Source organism: Phalangium opilio, unplaced genomic scaffold (genome assembly GCF_054372755.1).
Source record: "Phalangium opilio isolate 3A_F unplaced genomic scaffold, DU_Popi_V2 ptg000209l_1, whole genome shotgun sequence".
Classification (NCBI taxonomy): Eukaryota; Metazoa; Arthropoda; class Arachnida; order Opiliones; family Phalangiidae; genus Phalangium; species Phalangium opilio.
Genome location: NW_028324217.1, coordinates 4807199 through 4831990, shown reverse-complemented (window position 1 = coordinate 4831990; position 24792 = coordinate 4807199). Strand labels below are relative to the sequence as shown.

Below are 24792 nucleotides of genomic sequence, written 5' to 3'. Positions count from 1 at the left end.
GGGATTTCCTTCCAGGTTACGGATAAAGATAGAGAGAGATCACCGTGGGCGATGCTTCTGTTGCCAGGAAATCCGCCACCAGGAGACGGCCCTTTACTTATGGACAGTGTGATAGGCTTACGATAAGAGTCAAGATTCTTAGTTTTACTCTAGCTAATGAAGTCAAAATATAGCGTGCATATGATGCCACCTGGGTTTGTGAGTAAATCTACTCGATAATAGCAAACAAATACTCCATGGTTTATATATAAATATCACAAGAAAGAATAAAGTGTTTATCGTGGATTAGAATATTCTTCTTTATTGTGATTCGAAATACATAAAGTGAGATATATCAGTGAACATTTTTCAAGAAATAAAAATGAACAACCCTTAACCCAACATCGTGAAAACCACACCCTGAGATCTTTGGTTTCCATCAGTTCATACTCCTATTTATCTGGGTTCGACTTAAAAAACCCAGCCCACAAAAAACCCCACAGTTTTTACCTACCATAAATGATATTTATGGTTTTAAGTTCAAAAGTATTTAATAATATTAATTATTTTTTAGAAAACATTGAAAGACTTATCTTTACTAAGCAGTTATTTTTGAATGACAATTTCTACAATGCAACCGTGGTATAGACCCAACCAACAAGTCTTTTGAATTTTTATAACGGCTCAGATCTCGTTCTCGGGTTTTGAGGCAAGAAAGGGATAACGTGATTGGCTTGAATTTCCCATGCGCAGAACCTTTTTTACGCCAATAGACTCTAATCCTATCAGAAAAATATGAGATTTATTTTCGTCGCTCAACGGCAGATGGTACTACAGTCAACGTTGTTAGTCACGTGATCCAACTTGTTTGTTGGGTCTATTGATGTGCTTTACAATATGGCGTGAATGAAATAGTCTGGATAAAACCTGACATTAGAACACGATAGTCCAGTTTTGTGTTTGAACGTTCCTAGATGTTATATTGGGTCTAATTGCGGTAGAATTTGTATCGGTGAAATAGGTATTAGACACTAATTTATAGTTTTTAAAGTCAAGATTTACTAGGCGTTTCCTTCTAAGCACTTTGGAATTTTTTCTAAATCTCTTAAAGTGTACTGTTTTGCTTGAGATCTTGCAGTTTTTCTTTCGAGGGCGTAATGACGATGATGTCGAAATTTCAACTATTAACGAACATAGTGCCATTGTCATCGTGAATCCGTATGCCATGAGTATGAAGTAAAACTTTTCAAGTTTCAATGGCAAAGGTCCAATAGTGTGAGATTCGGAACACATCTTGCCTATTGATGATATGAAGTTGACTTTTTGATCGATTAGGTGACCTTCAACAACTGTTTCAACCCTAAGTAAGTGTCACAAATAGCGAAAAAAATAAATGTTTAGCTCTCTATAAATGATTTTATTAAGAAAATAGATTAAAACTTCCAAAACTAGGGTATACATAATGGTCTAACTAATATGATTTCCGCCAAACAACTTCTAGCAGAGAGCCCAGCGAAACATTTAAATTCCTTATACAGGGTTGCCACAGTACCTGGAAATCCTGGAAAACCTGGAAAAGTCAGGGAATTTAAAAATTGGCCCAAAAGGTCAGGGAAAAGTCAGGGAATTTTAAAAATTTCAGCAAGGTCAGGGAAAAGTAAAGGAATTTTAAAAATTTCAGCAAAGTCAGGGAAAAGTCAAGGAATTTGATTTTAGTGGGTAAAATTTCTGGGTGATAAGTCTTTATTGAAAGACTAATGAAAGTTTCTCCTCATCCTCTCTTAACACAGAAAACTCTAGAGCAATCCTTAAAAATGTCTAGAATTGTTTTTGTAAAGTAATTGCTCTCTAAAAAATCTCTTAGACTGTTATTTATAGTTAAAATGTTCCTTATTAATTTTGGTGCGAAAAATACATTGGAAAACTTCATGTAGAAAGTTAATTCAATTATAAGCACTTAATACGTGCTGTAAACATTTACACTTTCGGCCTAAAAAGGTCAGGGAAAATCTCAGAATAGGTCAGGGAAAACCTGGAAAAGTCAGGGAATTTGGTTCTGAAAATTCCGTGGCAACCCTGTTATAGGAAAAATAGTAAGTTTTTTTCCGGAAATATAGGATTTTATAGGAGAAAAAATTTCTTTTGAAAGAAAAATATTGGACTAAAACTGCTCATATATAATACTATTATGGCTTGAACTGTGTAGAAAAAATGTCAAAAAAATTGGATTTATTTTGAAAAGAGGAACTTAATAAAAAATTCCTGAGCGGGGGAAGCAAACTCCGCAATTTCGATGTCTAGTTAAAATTGATCTCGATAAAAAGGTAAATTTTGATAAATTTGATGCTAAACTATACGAAAATTTTGACCAAGTCAAAAATATAGGATGTTATAAGACCTTTGATAAAATTATAGAATATTATTGGGCAGGCTCAAAATATAGGATTTTATAGGAATTATAGGATCGCTGGGCTCCCTAAACCTTCTATTTATAAATTTTTCACATTTTTTAGAATTCAGCTACTCACACAAAGTTTATGATTTTCTTTACATCTTTGCTCAGGTCCTTCCTCATGTGAAGGCAAAACAAAGTGACGTCGAAGACTTTTTTCGAGACATGAACTTCTTTGAGTAATCCGCAAAGCTCCATATTTATGCATAGAAATGCCCTTGTCATCATCATAAAAGACATTTTACCATTTTTTGTGGCTTCAAAGACATCTATCAAATTGAAACTTTCATAATTTGCCGCTGTCCCTTCACGAACAGCCTTAGCAAAAAGACTTTGTTCGATGGCATCTGTTGATTTCTGAAAGAAGGTAAAATAACATATAGATAACATATTTTAAAGAAGATTACGTAAACGGCGTTGCCCATGTTTTGACGTGTTTTCTGTCTACATAGACGTAATACACTCTAAAGCCTTCCCCCATTATTACCATAAGTTTATAAGATATGTTCCATAAGTTTCTCACTGGTAACTGAGAGCTTGACACGAAGTGAATCAATCGAAACTTCATAGATTCTCGTAAAGCGACGCCTGGTGAGGCGCTGTCAAAGGCTTATTACAAACTTAATAGGAAGATGCACTGCAAAACAGAGTGTACTTAATTCCAATGAGATAGAATATATGTATTAAACCTAGAGTCACAACGTGGTATCTCGAGATCGACGTTTCGCGATACACTTTTTGTCGAGCATGAATCTTTAAACAAATACGGGTGGCGCCACCTATTAATCAGTCGAAGAACTTTTTTATTACCGTCTGCTGCTATAATCTGTGTAACAAGCTGTCAAGATAGTTTTTTAAACGTGTTAAATAATAAAAACTCTAGTCTTTAATCTAATAAATATATGAAATAAAAATCATAACGATGTTTCTGATTGCAAATAAGCAAGTAAAAGTTGTAATTAGTTCCGCTAGAGGCTGACAGGTGGCGCTGTCTTGTTTTGATAAACGTGCTTGATAAAAACAATGTGTTTCGCGGTAAGCCGATTTGAACTGTAACTCTATCTATCTCTTTGGTTAATTCTCGCTTCGTTCTCGGACTAGGTCCCAGTAAGTCCCTAGTTTAAACAAATTAGTTTATTAAAAATAGAGAAACGAACACACAAAGGCGTGGCCGCCATTGGGGTATCCTTCCTCTCGCCAAGAAGCAACGCCAGATGTAGCCCGAGTTCACTACACGCGGGAGGCTAACAAACTCGCACTGCCTCTAGCGGAGCTATTTGGTGAGAGCGAGGATACCCTAATGGCGGCCTCGCCCCTGTGTGTTGGTTTCTCTGTTTGTAATAAACGAATTTGCCTATTACGAAGCGTAGGATGTGTAATACCCTTATAAACTTATGGTAATATACCATTTGAAATACCATGCATTTTTGTCAAAGCCGATAACGAATTTTAACTGTGTATAAAGAACAAATCAACCACGTCCTCAAACATATATAAGATGCAAACCTTCATTTTCTCGTAAATTGGTGTGTTTTCAAGCAAAGCAAATTTCATTTCGGGGTCGTCTAGGATATCTTTCAGTTCTTCGTACCGAAATGGCTCGTTCTTCTGCGATAGTTTAGCCAGAAGAGTACCCGTCAATGAAAGGGATAAACAAAAACATCCAAGTCTCCAAGATATCCAGCAAATTCGCTGGTAAAATTGATCACTCTTAACGTATCGGTATTGATTGACTAGAACAATAACCGATGAAAAAACGAAATCTCCAAATCGTTTCACAAAATCCATAACCGAATGATGTTGTTGAAGTGATTCAGTAATTAGAGTCCACGATAAAGAGTACAATATCAAGGAAACGAGAACAGCCATCCACAGCTGGAATGACGACATAAATGTTATCAGAAGAAGGATGACACTCTGTATTATTTCTTAATACTTTAGTTATGTAACGTCATTCTTCCCATTTTGTTTGCTTTCTCCCTTCATCAAACTTCACCGTAAGGTGAATTCTATAATTGTTTGGCACTAAATCCCCAGCAATAAACCCACAAACCTCGTCTTGGGATGGGTCAAAAATCCAGAAGCGCGTCTTGCCAAATAGTTAAACGCTAATAGAGTAATGATGAGGGAACTACTTACATGGCGTATGTGATTCGGTTTAGTAACCTTGCTCCAAATGTTAATGCTGATGTTGGGAAGAATGACGTTACACTTACCCCGCTTTGTGCTAGTACACTTCTCTCGAAGAGAAGTATTATATACATCTAATGTTATATAATATCCTGTTTTGGTTCACAGATTTCTTACCGATGGTTGAAATACGTTGACAGACGTGAAATGATCGACTACGAAAAGTCTAGATGGACCTGTGATAATGTTCCATTCTTCCCTGCCTAGCACCATTGTGTAATCTAGCCATTGTACTCCATCTAATGTAAGGAACTGAGGAACCACGCTAAACTGGGTTTCCTGAAATTAAGTAAACTATTAATGCGTGAAAGGAATTGAGTGTTGTGAAGAAATTAAAACTCTTGCGTTGCGAATTAGCGATCCTAAAATTCCAGAGCCGTTTTTTTCAGAATGAAGCTCCCCAAAATCAATCAGACCAATGGTCGTAACACTGAAAATTATCAAACGCTGTTAAATGATTACACCAGAAGGGGATAATAGAAGAAGGATGACACTCTGAACGCTCTTAATATTCTTTAGTTATGTAACATGATTCTTCCCAGGCTCATCAAACTTCAGATGGGCATCGCACCGTGGGGTGAATTCTATAACTGTTTGGCACTGAATCCCCAGCAATAAACCCACAAACCTTGATTGTCTTGACGTGGGACTAAAATCCGCAAGCGCACGCGCCTTACACTAATAGAGTAATGATGAGGACTATTTTTGTGATTCGATTTAGTAACCTTGCTCCCTGTCTTCTGATGTTGGGAAGAATCATGTTACAATTACCGCACTTTATGATACATTTTTCATTATGAGAATTATTATACGCTTCTGATAATATTGAATGTTTTACCTGAAGTTCAATTTAGTCTTTAACATAGTCCATAGTTCTGAAAAAGGTCCTTCTAGACCGTCACCATTTTCCATCAAGAAATAAGGTATCTGCAAGGATTAAGTGTTTGAGAGCCATATTGGACTAAATACAAAGAGGCAAACCAGTATGCTCAATTAATAAACGTTGCCTTATTGTGCAGTGAAATTACACTTTATTAATACAAATACAATTTTTGCATTTTCATATTAATGAATGTAACTACGAATACATAGATTTCTTTAATTGGAATCATTAAGAGGCCATATCTGATTGAAGCTAAGGGGTTGGGCTTAAAATTTTGTTAAACCGGCCACTTCTCATTCCTCGCGTTCTTTGGCTATTCACATTAATAGGACAACCGTCAACCCTAGGTCTATACGTTCAGCATATGCAAATAGAACTGGATTACATTTGGGCTCGGCGCACGTAGGTCGCTAGCTGTGGTTTCTAAGTTCAAATAAATTAACCCTAGGTCTACACGTTCAGCATATGCAAATAGAACTGGTTTACATTTGGGCTCGGCGCACATAGGTCGCTAGCTGTGGTTTCCTAAGTTCAAATAAATTACGCGTGAGTACAGGGGTGACGGTTTCTAACCCACCTCCACTTTAATTCAATCAGAATGGCCAGGAAAATGGGCTCTTAAATATTCCAAGTCGAAGAAATATTTGTATTCATTATATAACTTACTTGCGTTGCTACTGCAGTTAAAGGCATGATTCGCCTCTGTCGTTATCGAACGCGACTGAAGAATCTTGGAGCCAAGGATTTATGTCATTTGCGTGGTTCAAAAGTTATAGTTTGTTGCGTACAGCGAGACTAGAGCATTGTATTTATTGTTAAGGAAACAGAGAACTTGCAAAGTTCATTAAGTTCATTTACCGAGTTGTTCAGAGTATTTCCTTTTTCGAAAACCCAAGTTTTTTTCGTTATTGTTTACTTACGTGCAGCCGCAACCTCTATGTATTTTTAGTATGTTTTGAATATAGGGTTTATATTTAAAGACGTATGAAATTATGGAGTCGGCGTTCCCGTTAAATCAATTGTAAATTATGCTAGAAGTATATAATACTATTCTCAGAGAGAAATGTACCAGCACAAAGCGGGTAATTTTAACACGATTCTTCCCTACATCATTTTACATTTGGGGCAAGGTTACTAAACCGAATCACATACGCGATAAATAGTTCCCTCATCATTACTCTATTGGCGCTGCTTAACTATTTGCCAAGGCGCATGCATGCGCTTGTGGTGCATTTTTGTCCCGCGTCACGACAATCAAGGTTTGTTGGTTAATTGATTGCTGAGGATTTATTAAATACAAAACAGTGATAGAATTCACCACACGGTGCGGTTCCTATCTGAAGTTTGATGGGCGGGAGAGCTAAACAAAAAAGTGCACGAGCCTGGCATGAAACATGTTACATAACTAAAGTATTAAGAGGATGCAGAGTGTCATCCTTCTTCTATTATCCCCTTCTGCTTATGTATATATTTCAGTTGATACAGTTATGTTGAGCTATCGATTTTACCTAACAATTTATCGTACGCATAACCATCAAAAGTAAGTCATTTTAACGCGAAACTATTCGAAGCAACTATAAACTATTGAACTAAAGGCAAATAGAAGTAACAGAGGATATTTAGCAATGGGGAGGTTAATTAAACCCTCTCGTAGTGCCCAGTTTCATTAATAAATTTAGCACAAAATTTCATTATTTTAAATTTGTTTATTTTTAATTTTCATGTACAATTGAGCAATTGTAGGATATAATCACAAATATTTGGAAATAATTTGGGTTTCCTTTGACAATTAAGAAGCTGTTTAGACTTGTGTTATTAAACTAATTAAGTTAATGGGACAAGTTGAACTTGAAATAGTTTTTTTTTGTTCGTTTCTTCTTTCACTAGTTGAAGCAAGAACCCGTATGCTTATAGTTTTGCATTGGATGCTTCCCAATATGGCAGTGGTGCATAACGAAGTCCACCGGAAATAGTGGCTAAATACAACCCGTGATCAGCGCGTTACAGCCCAATTCTGTATTTGAATGTTCGTAGATTTAATATGAGGTCTAAATGCAGTCGAATTTATCTCGGGCGAGTAATTATTTGTCCTTATTTTATCGTTTTTCAAGTCAAGAATTTTTACGCGTTTTCTTCTGAGAACTTTGGAATTTTTACTTAATCTCTTTAAGTTCACTGTTTTGCGTGAGTTTATGGTACGTGGTGGTAAAGATATTTCAACGATTATCGAACAGATGGCGAAGGATATGACGAATGCGTAAGCCATGAATATGAAGTAAAATTTTTCGATCGTCAAAGGTGTAGGTCCAACAGTATGAGGTTCCGAACACATTTTCCCAATTGTCGATATAAAGTTGACTTTTTTGTTGATTATGTGACATTCAACCACCGATTCAGCCCTACAAATCGAAGATTAAAATATTATCTTCTATATCTATATAAATCAAAGTCCTGACTGACAGACTGACTGATAATCAACGCCCAGCCCAAACCGCTTGCCCTAGAAGGCTGAAAATTTGCAGTAACGTTACTCATGAGTAGTAGGCGCGTAATAAGAAAGATTTTTCCAATTCGCCGCCATCTTAAAAAATGGCGCCCAGAAATGTAAAAAATCTTCTCTATGCAACGAAGTCCGAGCGTTTCAACCGATTTCACAAATATTTAGTACACTGGTTTCCTTTAACCTATAGACGGGATGAATGGTCTTTTGGGTTCGAATTGTTGCCATCTTTTTAAATGGCGACCAAAAACTTAAAAACCCTTCTTTATGGAGTAATGTCTGCGTGAAAAGTAATAAAAAAATGTCCCGACGGGCTGACGGGCAACACCGAATGCCTTCGCTCCTAGGGTGCTAAAAAATTATTAGTCGTCAGTAAATCTACCCATTCCGTGTATCATTTTGATGGAAGTTCTTATTACACGTGAGCGACTCCGCGGGTAACAGCTAGTACTTGATAAAACGGTATACGGAATTTCTTTGCTGCTCATAAAAAAAAATTTGGTTTTAAAATCAAAAGGAGTTAAAATTGCTACGTTACAGGGGGATCATACTACACCATGTAATATTATGTATTGTCGGTATTAGCCAAATAACTCTGTATACCCAAAAGTATGTTTAAAAAATACAGTATCTGGTATAGTTCTAGGCACTAACATAACGATGTTAGTGCCAATAACTATACTTTGAAGTGGTAAATTTGAAATTTCCTGTTCAAACTAACCAATCAGGATTCTCCGGAGAGCTATAATTCCTTTAACCCAAGGGACTTGGCTACTTCCGACTCAATTTAGAACACCCTCACATCCGCAAGTGAAAATGTTTTTGGCCTAGTTTGGAGTATAAATCCATGGTACATCCTTTTCAGGAATGTTAGTTTGTTCTACTTAAAATAGTTCATATTGGCTCTTATTTCACTTGGTCAACAAACCACCAGTTTATAAAATCCGTTGAAATTAAATTTTAGCTACTCACACGAAATTCACGATTTTCTTTATGTCCTTTCTCAAATCCTTTCTCGTGAGAAGGCAAAACAAAGTGACATCATGGACTTTTTTTGAGACATGAACATCGTTAATTATGCCACAATTATCATAAACTACAGCATAAAATGCCCTGGTCATCATCATAAAAGCCAATTTTCCGTCTTTCGTATCATCGAAGAGATCCAACAGATTTAAATCGTAGAAATTACCCACTGTGTTCTGACGAACACCACGAGCAAAAAGACTTTGTTCGATAATATCAGTCGATTTCTTAAAAATAGTGCATTTTATGACCATTTCTTGTTTATCGAAATTATAGATAACACAAACCTCCATTAACTCATAAATCGGTGTATTTGCCAGCATACCAAACTTCATTTCGGGATCGTCTAGGATATCTTTCAGTTCTTCGTACCGAAAAGGCTCATTCTTTTGCGCTAATTTAGCCAGAAGAGTGCCCGTCAATGAAAGAGATAAACAAAAACATCCGAGTCTCCAAGATATCCAGCAAATTCGCTGGTAAAATTGATCACTTTTAACGTATCGGTATTGATTGACGAGAACAATAACCGACGAAAAAACGAAATCTCCAAATCGTTTCACAAAATCCATAACCGAATGATGTTGTTGAAGTGATTCAGTCATTAGAGTCCACGATAAGGAGTACAATATTAAAGCAACGAGAACAGCCATCCATAGCTGAAATTATGATATAAATTTTCACTGACATCAGGGATAGATTTAATTTTAGAAGTAGGAATGGAGAACGGTTAGTATTTACTTCAGTCCGACTCATAGCCCAGTATAGAGCCCCTCCCTCCAACACGTAACGAAAAGTTTAAATTATCTTATTGGCTCACTTAAACAACGTTTTGATGACGTTGCTGACGGGGACGGCGAAAAATACGTTATTCCTTTTTACCTCTGTCGCTACGACCCGCCTCTTCTTTTATACCCCCCCCTTCCCGGGGAAGGGGGTCCGGGACTTTGACGCTCGCCCACATTACTCTGTTCTCCGTTCCTTCTTCTAAAATTAAGTCTATCCCTGCTGGCATCTTGTTTTCTTTTGTACTTAACATACCGATGGATCAAACACGTTCAAAGACGAGAAATGATCGACAACGAAAGTTCTGGGTGGTCCTGTGATAATGTTCCATTCTTCCCTGGCTAATACCATCGTGTAATCTAACCATTGTACAGCTTCAAATGTAAGGTACTGAGGAACCACGCTAAACTGGGTTTCCTGAAATTACGAAAATCTTTAAATAATAGAAGAGGGGTACAGAATGACCCAAAGAATGGAGTGGTGCTTAGAATTTAAAATATTTACATTTCGAATTAGTGATCCTAATATTCCAGTGGCGTTTTGTGCAGAATATATCTTCCCATAGTCAATCATACCACTGATGGTAAGGCTAAAAATTTTCAAACATTATTAAGGGATTAATGCAAAAATATATTTCAGTTTATTGTCAAATATAGTAAATTACTCTTGAAGTACATTTCTCAAAGCTACCATATCTAAGTTAAACGCCCCCCTACAGGTGATTTTTACCCTTTTTCTATAACTTTGCACGGGCTAAGTTATCTTAAAGTCACCATTTACCCATACCCCTGCATGCCAGAAGTCGCTTATTATATCACTTACCTGAAGTTCAATTTAGACTTTAACATATCCCATATTTCTGCAAAGGGTCCTTCTAAACCACCAGCATCTTCCGTCAAGAAAAAAGGTATCTGAAAGGATAATTACACAATTTGAAAGTCATCGTTTTCCCATAATAATTTAAGGAAAACCGATATCCGCATTAATAATTATTAATTTATTAGGTAAATTTAGCCAAACCGTGTTGTTATTTTATTATTAAATGAAACTTACCTCCGTTGCTATTGCTGTTAAAGACATGATAGGCCTACACTGTTATTGACCGCTACTAAAGCATAGATCTTAGAATAAAAAGGGTTTATTCAACTGCGAGCTTCCAGAATGATTTACCATTGCATACAGCGAGAGACGTATTTCCCCATATGAAAACCAATATAGAGCTTGTTTTCTGTGTTATTTCTGTTATACCGAATAGGAAACTAGAACTTTCTCGTTATCTTTCACCTCAATACGCCCCAAATAATATATATTTCAGTGTATTTTATTACTGGCTTTGTTTATAATTAATATGACGGTTGCAATTATTGCTCTAGAGTCGTATAATTATCCGTATAGCAATAATTATGGCTCCTTTATGGTTTGTGCAATAAAGTTAGGTTCTGATATGGATTTTTTGTGTGCGTGACTATCAAAAAACTTTTGACATGACTCTAAAACCACAAAGGAATAAAAGTATGAAAATAAATTATATTTGGCATCTTTTGGAATATTGGGAAATTTTATACAGAAACGTATGTTGACACCAGTAATAACAGAGGCAAATAGAAATAGATGAAAGTGAGGCATGAAAGAGAATGCTATTTGCGTTACAGCATTTACTTTTCCGTCGTGATATACTTTAGGGAAAATTTGCGTATGAATACCAGTACGAGTACACAGGGAAACCAAATTACATTTAGAATTAATATTTGCGTTAAAAAATCTATGATAATCTCTAAGAACCAAAAATATTCTAATACCTCTAAATGCCGGGTACCAAGTTGTGGCTTGGTATCGAAACTCCACACATACGCAATAGAGAGGAATAAATTAGAGAAGTTTTTTCAAGGGTAGTACGAGTCACGTGACGTCTGGTTTCACAGCTGTGCGCCGAGATAGGTGCGCGTGAGAGAGAGAGAGAGAGAGATAGGCCTGTGCCGTTATAGTTACCTACCCCTTCACTATTTGACTCTCCCTCTTATACCTTCTAACTGGTTAGCTCTCGTTTACAGGCAATGGTAGCCTTTGAAAGATAAACTGTTCAGTGCAAGACGTGTATGGTAATTCCATAGCATCCCATTTTGACATATTAAGATATATATCAGCAAACCTTGTTCCCTTAATTCCTTTGTTCTCCATAGTTGCGTGATTAGTTCGCGGGAAAAAATTTTAAGGTACAACATCTGGACTTCTCGTGAAAGTTTAATATCGTGTCAAATTCTTTTGACGAGAAAAAATTTATATAATCAAAAGATGCTATAATTAACTTTTTGGCGCGTCCGTCAATTTTCGTTCATATAATTAACTCGGTGAACTTTAAGATAGCGTGCCATCGAAACTCTATCGGAAACCGATAGTACAGTACTTCATATACCAAATGTACTAAGAAACCCAGGTTCAATTTCGTTTCTATTTCACTTGATGTTTGTGTATCAATATTCGTGACAGAGAAGACGGATTTAGTTCGGTTTGTTTTTTGCGCTGTAAAGAAATCAATATTGAAAACAATAGACAGCAAAGTCAGAGGGAGTGGCATTGATTTAAAAGAAAATCGTAGAAATAAAGTTATTTTTCTTTTATTACAATCGAGATGCCGGTAACTGCTGTCACGACGATTGTAAGCAATTTTTTCTCTTTATAATCCGTGTAAATTCGAACTCTCACTTAAAGCTAATTAATTTCTAAATTTTTTATTAAAATAAAATTTTCTTTGTGTTCTAATACCATGTTCTACCAAAAAGATTAATTATTGTGCTATATTTTTCTGCAATAACGTTACCATTTTGACAGTATCAAAGTAACGCTTACGTAATTTTTTATTTAATGCAGTTGCCTGCAAAGTTTCTGGAACATGATGGAGTTACCTTAACTGGACCTTACTCGGTACTTTACCATGCAATAAATAGTAAATTAAATAACAGGTACAATGAAAATTTTATATATTTTAAGATATTTACCGTAAAACTTGTACCCAAAAACGTTTTGAAATTTAGTTTCGTTATGTTTCAATTTCACAAAAACTTCAACGAGTTAGACCATTTTTCATAAGAATAGGTGATTTTCACGGGCCTAACTTGAAAGATCCCACTATTTTAGAGCTACATGTTTACTTAGAAGTTTTCCGAATTTATTAAATGCACTGCTCTATCGGTTTGTTCTAATTGTTAATTTTTTTAATTCTTTTTCACAGTGTTAATCTCAATATTGTTGGATCTGGTGATTTTGGTAAAGTTGTGTCTGAAAACAATGGAACGGGAATATTTGGATCTTTGTTAAGAAATGTAATTAAACTTTTTTCATAAAAAAGTTGTTTACATTAAATTTTATTAAGTTTTTTTAATTTTAGGAAAGTCTATTCAGTGTTGCACCACAACCATTTACCGAAGAAGCTTGTCGTTATTTGGACTACACCTCTGTCTTATTGTATGACGACTGGGCTATTGTATCAGGGAAACCCATTTTGTCGTATCAGAACTACTCATCCGCTCTTGCTGTATTCGATTTCAATGTAAGTATAATGAATGTATATGATATAAAAATGCATCTAGAAATAACCAAACCCAGAGCCAATGGGGTGGTTTAAAGACTTCCATAATATCACTACTTCGGAAACAATTTTACTTTTTCAGGTGTGGCTTGGAATATTCGTGGCATTTGTTACTTTTACAATGTTTAGACTATTATTGCCAAATTTGCTCGTGAGAAAAAGGAGTAACAGATTTAAATCTAAACGACAATCAATTGTTTCATCGATGCTTTTCACACTAAGAGTTTTAGTGAGGCAAGGTAAAAACTTTAGTTTCAACCTCTAAAACAAATTATAAAATATTTTATTTCTCATAACTATACTTAATCTTTTCTTAGACGTTAACTTCGGAATTTGGCACAAGTTTTTGCATCAGCGTATATTGTTCGCATCTTTAATGTTAGGGTTTTACGGCATATCCACACCATTTATGTGCTGTATATTAGCAAGATATTCCAAAGCTGATTCTTTGTTATTCTACGATAAGTTAGAAGATTTTCTGCAATACCCCGATGTTAAATTATTTCTCTTTGAAGACACTCAAATACACGACGAGATAAAGGTAAGCTAGATGTATATTAATTTTTTTTCAAGAAAATTGTAAGGTTTCATTTGCTTTAAGAACTCCTTGAATCCAATGATGAGAAAATTATGGCGTAAAGTTTTGGAAGATGGCTCTGCGAAACAAGTTGGCGAAATTACAGTTGATGAAATTTTTGCCAACATGCTACAAGGAAAAATTGCATTTACGGCTCCAAAAAGAATTTTTTTGTCTTTGATCAATATTTATTGCGAACTTGTGCAGGAGAATGTGCCCTTGTTTTCAAATTCAAGACTAACGGACTCGATGATATTCACTATATACACCAGGAAGGATATTGATGAGGAGTTGAAACGACTTGTGAATTTCGTGTGAGTTAAATGTTTGTGGTTATCCGTGCTGTTCATAAACTACGTCATAACGTACCTGTAGGGGTCATAAATTTTATGATGAGTATGAGAGAGCTGATGAGTAGGCAAGGCTTTCTGTGTCATCAATTTGTGATGAGTGTGAGCTAGTTTTAACTGAGGGGCATGACTTTTGTGTCATCCGTTTGTGATGACGAACCTGCGTCATCAATTTGGATTGAAATTGACAAAACTGATGAGGGCCCATGACTTTCTGTGTCGTCACTTTGTGATGACGTTGACGAAGCTGATGAAAGGGCATGGCGTTTTGTGTCGTCAATTTTTGATGAGAATGACGTAGCTGGTCACTTATTGCTTTCACCAGAAAAGATTAGATAAAATCACTTATTTCATAGATCCTAATCCCAAATGTGAATGAGTATTAAGATTCGTCAGACATTTTTTTTCTAAAAGCTCCTGATATTCTGGCACATTTATGACGTGTTTTTCCTAGTTTAATGCACATCTACAATTCTACATAGCGTTCCCTAACTTGATGCTTGAATTCATATCAATATAAGCATTCCTAAATAGTGTAATCTATCACGAGGAAAATTTGTCTAGCTCTTCCCACATAATCCGCGCGCATGCGTTGCAAAAACGGCTGGCTACACAATGGTTCCTACTAGCTACATGTTTTGTTGCTCAAACTTAATTAAGTTGCAATTAAAATATTAAATACCTTAAACTTCTTGACCCTGACATATAATCTCTAAATACTTATAATTTCGACCTTAAACTTCTTGACACTGACAAATTATCTCACCCAGAAGTTTATGACTTCTTATCCTGGGAAGTATTGGACTCTAACCATATCCGGAACCATCTCTGTTAGCCAACTTAACGAAACTTTAAGGTGTGTCCTGTGGTTTGAGGTAACGAATCAGAAACTGTGACAAGAACAGCTGTTAATAGAGTTTGCTAGAAATTCCGGTCAAACTAGTGTGGGGTCCTAGGCCCACGGATTGTAATGGATTGTCGTAGAGTTCTAGCCAGACGGCTTTTCAACGATTGGCGCTGAAAAAGTTTTGAACACGCCCCACAGTTTGAGTGCCACAGCCTCTCAGCGTGGGATTTTTTTCAGTAGATTAGATAGTTTTCCTAGTGGGGAGGAAACTTTTGACCCTCTTTTACGATTGCCATAGGCGATTTTGACTAGCAGGGATGGATACTATATAAAGCCTTAGTGTCCAATACTTCCCAGGATAAGAAGTCATAAACTTCTGTCTCACCCTTTGTTACGTACAACACGATAGGGAGGACAAGCTTGCCACGATATAGTGACGATGATAATTTGTGTTTCATTTGTAATTGAAGGAAACAAAATAAATGCTTTTAACTTTTTTAGAGTATTTCAAATTGTGGAAACGAAAACAATTGATGCCTTAATCGATCGGGACGTGTATTACGGCGAATTGTGTTTGCAAAGAGATCCACCCCAACTTGTGCCGTTACAACTGATAAAAATCTATATATTTGTCATATTCTACATCGTTGCCATAACCCTGTCTATATTGTGCCACATTATTTGGTTTTCTCTCGCTTATTTTAAATGGACTACCGTGTAAATATTAATTGGAGACAGAAGCTTGAAATACCGAAAAAAACTTAATTTACTCATTTCGAAATATTTTCTATGAATCTTGAAGCAATACAGTACATTTGTTAGACTTAGTATGAAACACATTTGTTTTGTCATAAAGTCATAAGATATGTTCCATAAGTTTATCACTGGTTACAAACTGGAGCTTGTCATGAAGTGATTGAAGTAGGTTATAGATTCAGAGTAAAGCGACGCCTGGTGAGGCGCTGTCAAAGGCTTAGCACAGACTAAATAGGAAGATGAACTGCATAATTAACCGAGTGTAGGACTTCAATTCTCGCTTCAAACTAGCTCGAGCTGTAAGGCTCTAGCATTACGAAGCATGGGAAGTGTCATACTTATAGAATATATCTTATAAACTTATGGTTTTATTTACGCCGGGGACGTGACATTCATCACTGTGTAAGACAACAACCTTCACGCCTTGTTATTGATTCTATATAAAGTCAAATGTTACCTTTTTTTACGAAGGAAATCATAATAGTTCAAAACAGTTTTTGTTTTTAGGCTAAGCAAGATGTTGGTCTTGGGACTTTTTTGTAAGCTATAATTGTGTATAACTTTATTACATATCTTAAAATTAGTCTTAGAAACTACTCAGAGTGAAAGAGGAATTAAGGCATTATGGTGAATACAGGGTGTTTCTGATAAGTCTGAGATAAATTAAACGGTGTGTTCTTCGGATCAGATCATCAGAATGAGTTAAAAGTGTCAGAGAACATGAAATCTGAAACATTTAGTCCCTAAAACTTGAAAATTGGCAAACATTTCAGAGTGCCCATTTTGGTTCAGACAATTTCACTACCCTCCAGTCTAAGAACGATAATGGAAGTGTACGTTTAAAGGTGGAAATATAAAAGTAGTTAAAAGTGTCATAGCACAAGTTTTGTTTTCTGAGTAAAAATGTACCTTGTCAAAATTGGTTGAAAATAATGATTGATTCATAAACCGTGAAGATTCAGGTGACATAATAAAATGAAATTTATTTGCTCCCGGATGATGGATCATTTTGTAAGCCTCATAAAATCACCCGTTGTTTTTGACATAAAGTAAAGCCATGTTTTATTTTACTGAGGAAGACATTGGGCAAAATTTTAATCTGATTCACTGGTGATAAGCGAGATGTCGTACACCGCCACAGCAACAAATGTGAGCTGTAATTTTTATGATCACTAATTAACATTTTTTATTACCAGTGCGCTATAGAAATTAAAAATTATTTATGAAATGCTAAGTAAACCTAGGCCATGTTCACACTTGACACTTTGAAACCGCTTTCAGTAGGTTTTGAAAGGTCGGAATATAAAATTTGGTTGTAAATCATAGAAATCTTTCATGACAAAATGCAATTATTACTTTGAACCAAAGATTTGACCTTCCCAAAAAGGTTGAAAACGGTTTCAAAGTGTCAAGTGTGAACATGGCTTTAGAGTAATCGTGTTATACAAATAGTTGCTATATTAAAAACTAGCTGTTACCCGCGGCGTCGCTCGCGTGTAATAAGAACTTCCATCAAAATTATGCAAAGAATGGGTATATTTTACTGATGACTAATATTTTTGTAGCACCCTAGGAGCGAAGGCACTCGGCGTTGCCCGTCAGCCCGTCGGGACATTTTTTATTACTTTTCACGCGGACATTATTCCATAAAGAAGGGTTTTTTAGTTTTTGGCCGCCATTTAAAAAGATGGCAACAAATCGAACCCAAAAGACCATTCGGCCCGATAGGTTAAAGGAAACCCGTGTACTAAATATCTGTGAAATCGGTTGAAACGCGCGGACTTTGCTGCATAGAGAAGGGCGCCATTTTTTAAGATGGCGGCGGATTGGAAAAATCTTTCTTAGTACGCGCCCACTACTTATTAGTAACGTTCCTGCAAATTTTCAGCCTTCTAGGGCAAGCGGTTTTGGCTGGGCGTTGATTATCAGTCAGGACTTTGATTTATATAGATATAGATAGACTAGCTCTTACCCGCGGCGTCGCTCGCGTGCAATAAGAGCTTCCATCAAAACGATATAAAGAATGGGTAGATTTTACTGATGACTAATATTTTTGTAGCACCCTAGGAGCGAAGGCACTCGGCGTTGCCCGTCAGCCCGTCGGGACATTTTTTATTACTTTTCACGCGGACATTATTCCATAAAGAAGGGTTTTTTAGTTTTTGGCCGCCATTTAAAAAGATGGCAACAAATCGAACCCAAAAGACCATTCACTCCGTCTATAGGTTAAAGGAAACCCGTGTACTAAATATCTGTGAAATCGGTTGAAACGCGCGGACTTTGTTGCATAGAGAAGAGTTTTTACATTTCTGGGCGCCATTTTTTAAGATGGCGGCGGAATGGAAAAATCTTTCTTAGTACGCGCCTACTACTTATGAGTAACGTTCCTGCAAAGTTTCAGCCTTCTAGGGCAAGCGGTTTGGGCTGGGCGTTGATTATCAGTCAGTCTGTCAGTCAGTCAGGACTTTGATTTATATAGATATAGAAGATATACCAAGGAAAAGCGAAAAGTATTAAATTGAGGAACGTATGAAGATGTACTATTACCGCTTTTCTTAAACTGCTATAAAACTTCACGTAGCCCGAATGTTATAATTTCCAAGTGTGAAATAACGAAATGTTGCTCGTACGACTGAACACTTAAAAATGCTTTTCGAAGTTGATATTTTCGGTTTAGTAGTAAACCTTAAATTCATTGTTATAATATTTTATAAAGATGCTTGGATTTCTTGAGAAAAATGGAGATGGGTTCGTTGGACCATTTAAGCTTATTTACCAGGAAATACAGGAAAAATTAAACAAAAGGTAATTGCCATCTTATTTTAACCAAAAGCATATTTTTTTTCATTCACCGTTGATCTAATTGAAATAATGTTGAGTTTTCATTTTTATTTCGATTGCAGTCTTAAACTTCATATTTTGGGTACATATGACTTTGGTAAAGTTTTATCTGAAACTAATGGAACAGGAATGATTGGCTCAATGCTTCGAAATGTAAGACAGCGCTTGTACGGAACTACATGTTGTCGATGTTTATTCTATTTCCTTTTTTCAGGAGAGTCAATTTAGTGTTTGTCCGATGCCATTAAATGACGAGAAGAATCGTTATTTAGACTATACGTCTGTCCTAACGTACGATGATTGGGTTATTGCGTCAGGAAAACATATCACTTCTATTCAGGATCATTTATCTTCACTTACTACATTCGATTCTAATGTGATTAAGACAACACTATGTTTTCTCAAGCACATAATAATAATACTTTTAGAGTAAATAAAACCCTTCTGTAAAAATAATATTTTACAGGTTTGGCTAGCAATACTTGCGTCGTTCGTTACTGTTCTACTGTTTTCGATATTTGAAAAGAGCTTTGCCTTCATAATTTGTCGTACAAAAGAGTCTAAACAGAAATCATTTTGTTCAACGTTACTTTTCATAATGAGAGTGTTAGTCAGGCAAGGTTAGAGTTTATATCGAGTTGGAAATGAAGTTGACATTCAACTGCTTGTACTCAGTACGTCTCATCATGTTTTTAGACGTTTCTCTGGAGAAAAGGGATCAATTGCTACACCAGCGTATTTTGTTGGCGGTTTGGATGCTGGGTTGTTTTTGCATATCCGCTTCATTCATGGGATGTATTTTGGCAAGATTTGCAAAAGCGGAATCTTTAATATTCTACGAAAAATTGGAAGACTTTCTCGACTATCCTGAAGTGAAACTGTCGTTTGTCGAAGGCTCCGAACTGCATAAAGATTTGAAAGTATGTTTTAGATACGAAAATATGTCAAAATTCAAAATTGTATGTTCTCATGGCGAGATGCGAGTAATATTAAAATGTAATATTATTCCAGACTTCTTCGGACCCAATGAAAAGAAGACTGTGGAATAAAGCGTTGAAAGACAAATCTGTTATGAAACCAGTCGATGTAAATTTCGTCAGTATGTTTGAGGATCTAAAACTGGGGAAAATAGCATTTCCGGTTCCAAAGCGATTATTTATGTCCGTGATTAATAATTATTGCAACCATTTTCAAGACAGTCCTCCTATTTTATCAAAACAAAAGCTTTTAAGTTCGGATACATTTACACTCTTTACCAGGAAAGACATTGATGAACATCTAAGGCGAATTGTTAATTTTGTGTAAGTAGAGTGATACTACCACGTAAAGGCAAATGGAAACGTAAAGAAACAGTACGTTTGACTCGTGTTGTTTCTGAAAGTAAGCTAGGTTTGCAGTAAGAAATCGGAGATGTTCTAGTGTCCCGAATGACTCGAAGAGAGAAGCATTGTAAACATCACAGTGGACACTGACTTAGTGCTTCACTCTCTTTTATTTCCATTTGCCTTTGATAGTGTTAATTTGGCCCTAAAATATAAAAAAGAGTTTTTAAACATTGCAGGTCTTCTCAAATTACGGAAACAAATTTGATCGATGCCGTACTTGATCGTACAACGTTTTACGGGGAGCTGTGCCTACTTCGGGTTCCACCCGAGCTTACTCCCTTGCCACTATTAAAACTATATCTATTCATGATATTCTATATTGTTGGCATGTCAATCGCTATAGTTTATCACGTCATATGGTTCACTCTTGGCTATCGGTACTAAATTTTAGTAGGATTATAAAGACTGTAACAACTGATAAAAAAAGGTGGAAGAAGATTCAAAAGTGTATGACTTTTGAGAGCAACCATCTTATAAAAGGAGACGTGCAACACGAGGTGGAGGTCGAGGTTGTCATGGTATCGTGATGATGATAGTCCTAGTTTATGAATGGTCCCTTTCGTAATTGATCTAAATAAAACAAATGCTTTACATTATTTTAGGGTATTTTAAATTGTGGTAACCAAAACAATCGATGCCTTAATTGATCGCAACGTGCATTACGGTGAATTATGTTAGCAAAGAAATCCACCTCAACTTGCCCCTTTACAGTTGATAAAAAGCAATATGTTTGTCATATTCAATATTGTTGCCATGTCCATGTCTATATTGTGTCAGTTTATTTGATTTAACTCGCTTACTTTTGATGGATTACGATATAAATATTAGCATAAGTTTATCATGACTCTAAGTAGTGATATGGCTGCTACTCCTATGGCAATAGTGTTTGTCTGGCTCCCTTTAATGAAACCCTATACTCTCTCCGTATCATTTATCACCTCAACTTCAATAGAAAATTGTACTGCCTAGCCTAGCGTTTCTTTTATCCCTTATAGAATGTTTCAGGACTGAAACCGCCTCTATCTCACGAGAGAGAGGGATTTTGGGGTTGCTTAAGTAAAATTCGTTTCCCCCAATGCCTGCCTATACGAAACGTAAAAATCTCCTTTATTCCATTGGATGATTTTTTTCATTTGACCCATTTAGTAATCGTCTCGACCGCTTGCTGGCTGCATCGCTACAGAAATTTCAAAATTTTCTCTCTTCGGATCTTAGCGCTATACGAGTTCTGACGTCACAGTAGCCTGCGGAAGATGCCTAGTTGTAACACATATTTGTGTACTTAGAGGCATGATAAACTTATGATATTAGTTGGAGGCAGTAGGCTAGCTTGAAACACGAAGAAACTTTTCTCATTGCGATATATTTGCACGGAATTCTTAATTCAACATAGCTGTTCTGTTTCTTGTTCAAATACCGTGCTAAAACGATTTCCAAGTAAATGAAGATTCAGTTGACATTGGAATCTTTAGTTTCTTTCTTTTTGCTTTGCGATAACGGATCATTGAGCCAGGCTCATAATTTTGGCGTTGTTATTGATTTCAAGTAAAGCCATATTTTCTTTTACGAAGGACGTTATTGGGCAAAATTCTAATCTGATTCGCTGGTGGTAAAGATGGCTCATTTTTTCGAGTCAAGTGAAGATGGTTTCAAAGGTCCTTTTAAGCTTATTTACCAGGAAATGCAGGCAAAATTAAACGAAAAGTATTATTATTTTAACCAAAGGCAAATATTGTTTTTAATCACAGTTGATCTAATTGAAATAATATTTAATTATTTTTTTTTCGTTTGGAGTCTTAAACTTCATATTGTGGGTTTGTACGATTTTGGTAAAGTTTTATCTGAAACTAATGGAACAGGAATGATTGGCTCCTTGCTTCGAAATGTAAGACAGCGCTTGTTGGAAGTAAATTTTGTCGATGTTTATTTTGTTTCCTTATTATAGGAGAGCCATTTCAGTGTTTGTCCGATGCCATTAACTAAAGTGACGCATAGTTATTTAGACTACACTTCCGAGATCAACCCGAACTTTCTCCCTTGCCACTGAAAAAACTCTATCTATTCATGCTCTTCTATATTGTTGGCATGTCCCTCGCTATATTTTATCACGTCATATGGTTCACTCTTACCTATCGTAGTGAATTTTAGTCTAAAGACTCGATCTGATGTTTCTATCTCTAACAATTGACAAAGACGGCGGAAGGAAAGTCAGAAGTGTATGACTTTGGAGAATAACCATCTCACAAACGGAAAGACATGCAACAAGAAGTCGAGGTCGAGGTTGTCATGGTCTCGTGACGATGATATTCCAACTTGCATGGAAACAGTTGTATTTGATGGAAACAAAACAAATGATTTACACCATTTCATAGTATAGTATACAGGGTGTTTCTGAAAAGTCCATCACAAATTAAGGGGCGTGTTTATGGGACCAAACTGAGCGGAAAGTACCAAAGAACATGGGGTGTACAACATTTTGTTACGGAGATATGGCCTTCCAAACATTCGCCCCTAAAACAAGGAAATATCCAAAAATGAGGAGTAACACTTAAGACCGACTAACCAGCTTGTTTAAAATTACTAGACAATTTCAATAGCCTTTAATCGAACAATTGATTTCTACCTTTACTAATCAGAAGCGTATAAATGAGTAGAAGTATGCCTACGGTGGTAATGTAAAATTAATCCCAAGGGACATGATGTTTCAAGATCTTCCCAGCACCAAGTAAAATGGTTCTGATTGAAGGGACTTTTATTAGCACAGCGTAAACAACGTTATTTTCAGGAATTAGTCCAAATGTCCACGGGCGGCATTACAAAAACGAGGCAGTCTTTCGAATGATACTTGGACATGTTGGAAGATCCCTGGCTTGTTCCTGTTATCTCAAACCGTAAAAAGCTACGCAAATCTTCATCATCACGGACAACACTCTTGTACGTTAGGTATGACCTTGAGAAAACCTAAAAGGACATCTCGAATGTATTTGAAAAACCCATCTCCAATTAAGGGGCGTGTTGTTTGTTTCCAACAGAGTAAACTCGCCCAGAGAACAATTACAATGCAGAGCCACGTTTCGGCGTTAATGGCCCACAAAGGTGGTCCCAAACAAAAGAACAAACTTTAATTTGTTTCGTTCAGTAAGTGTTTCATGTGTCATAGATAAAACGCCATGTAATGCCGCCCGTGGACATTTGGACTAATTCCTGAAAATAACGTTGTTTACGCTGTGCTAATAAAAGTCCCTTCAATCAGAACCATTTTACTTGGTGCTGGGAAGATCTTGAAACATCATGTCACTTGGGATTAATTTTACATTACCACCGTAGGCATACTTCTACTCATTTATACGCTTCTGATTAGTAAAGGTAGAAATCAATTGTTCGATTAAAGGCTATTGAAATTGTCTAGTAATTTTAAACAAGCTGGTTAGTCGGTCTTAAGTGTTACTCCTCATTTTTGGATATTTCCTTGTTTTAGGGGCGAATGTTTGGAAGGCCATATCTCCGTAACAAAATGTTGTACACCCCATGTTCTTTGGTACTTTCCGCTCAGTTTGGTCCCATAAACACGCCCCTTAATTTGTGATGGACTTTTCAGAAACACCCTGTATAATTGTGGATTCAAAAATATTAAAAAAGTGCACTGCGGCGAATTATGTTCCTAAAGAAATCTACCCCAACTTGCCCCTTTACAATTGTCATATTCTATATTGTTACCATGTTATTGTCTGTATTGTGTCACTGTATTTGGTTTTCTCTCGCTTACTTTTAATGGATTTCAGTGTAAATATTAATTAGAAACAGTAGCTTGAAATACCGAAAACCTTTTTCTCATTACGATATGTTTATGTTACCACCGAATTCTCAATTCAACATAGCGCTTCTGTTTCATGTTCAAATAGCGTGATAAAAAGGTTTCCAAGTAAATAGAGATTCAGTTGACATAAGAATCTTTATTTTCTTTTGTTTCTTTGGGATAATGGATCCTTGAGCAAGGCTCATAATTCAGGCGTTGTTATTGATTTAAAGTAAAGCCACATTTTCTTTTACGAAGGACGTTATTGGGAATTTTTTTAATCTGTTACGCTGGTGGTAAGCGAGATGTCGGTCACCGCCGTAGCAACAAATGTAAGCTGTTATTTTTCAAATTACTTTATAACATTTCTTATTACCTGAGCTCTTTAGAAATTACAATTTGCTAATAGAATTTTAAGAGAACTTGTTGTAATCAAATGGGGTATCATGCCACTTGTTATATATGTTGATAAGTGAATATCTAGGAAAAACAATAAGCATTTTATTAAGTATAAACTAAGCACATATTCCACTTTTCGTAAATATGTGTTAAATTTTAATTAAAACATTTTCAATGTCTGGACCATCAGTTAAGTTATTTACCTCATTCTTATCGATACTTTTTAAGTCTTCGATCTATCCAAGATAATTTTGATTAGTATCAAGATGTGCTAAATACTAATACTGCTTTCGATTAACTACTATAAACTTCACGATAGTTTCCAAGTGTGCTATTTCAAAAACTTTCTAGTTCGGCAATCGGCGTAACACTCACGCTTTCTAAGTTGACGTTTTCGGTTTAGTCGTAAAGCTGAATTGCATTGTTATATTATTTCATAAAG

At 36.0% G+C, this 24792-nt stretch overlaps 2 protein-coding genes and 2 long non-coding RNA genes across 4 annotated transcripts; 3 read left to right on the top strand and 1 right to left on the bottom strand.

Annotated features, from left to right (window-relative positions):
- The first annotated feature begins 762 nt into the window (after positions 1-762).
- LOC149618574 (uncharacterized) lies at positions 763-6725 on the top strand. The gene is made up of 4 exons (XR_016375172.1): positions 763-1343; positions 2543-2798; positions 4001-4350; positions 4730-6725. It is a non-coding gene; the product is annotated as an uncharacterized LOC149618574 (long non-coding RNA).
- Positions 6726-8972: 2247 nt separating this feature from the next.
- Positions 8973-10893, bottom strand: LOC149618573 (putative glutamate receptor). The gene is made up of 5 exons (XM_089854501.1): positions 10867-10893; positions 10636-10724; positions 10318-10402; positions 10069-10230; positions 8973-9686 (listed from the first exon to the last, which is right to left on the bottom strand). The coding sequence occupies exons 1-5, from the start codon at positions 10891-10893 to the stop codon at positions 8973-8975; spliced, it is 1077 nt and encodes a 358-aa protein (XP_089710627.1).
- A 1549-nt stretch (positions 10894-12442) lies between these two features.
- On the top strand, positions 12443-14010 carry LOC149618572 (putative glutamate receptor). The gene is made up of 7 exons (XM_089854500.1): positions 12443-12469; positions 12682-12773; positions 13043-13133; positions 13199-13360; positions 13482-13638; positions 13717-13940; positions 13984-14010. The coding sequence occupies exons 1-7, from the start codon at positions 12443-12445 to the stop codon at positions 14008-14010; spliced, it is 780 nt and encodes a 259-aa protein (XP_089710626.1).
- A 15-nt stretch (positions 14011-14025) lies between these two features.
- Positions 14026-18713, top strand: LOC149618571 (uncharacterized). Its single transcript, XR_016375493.1, has 4 exons — positions 14026-14290; positions 15675-16940; positions 17009-17078; positions 18646-18713. It is a non-coding gene; the product is annotated as an uncharacterized LOC149618571 (long non-coding RNA).
- The last annotated feature ends 6079 nt before the right edge of the window (positions 18714-24792 follow it).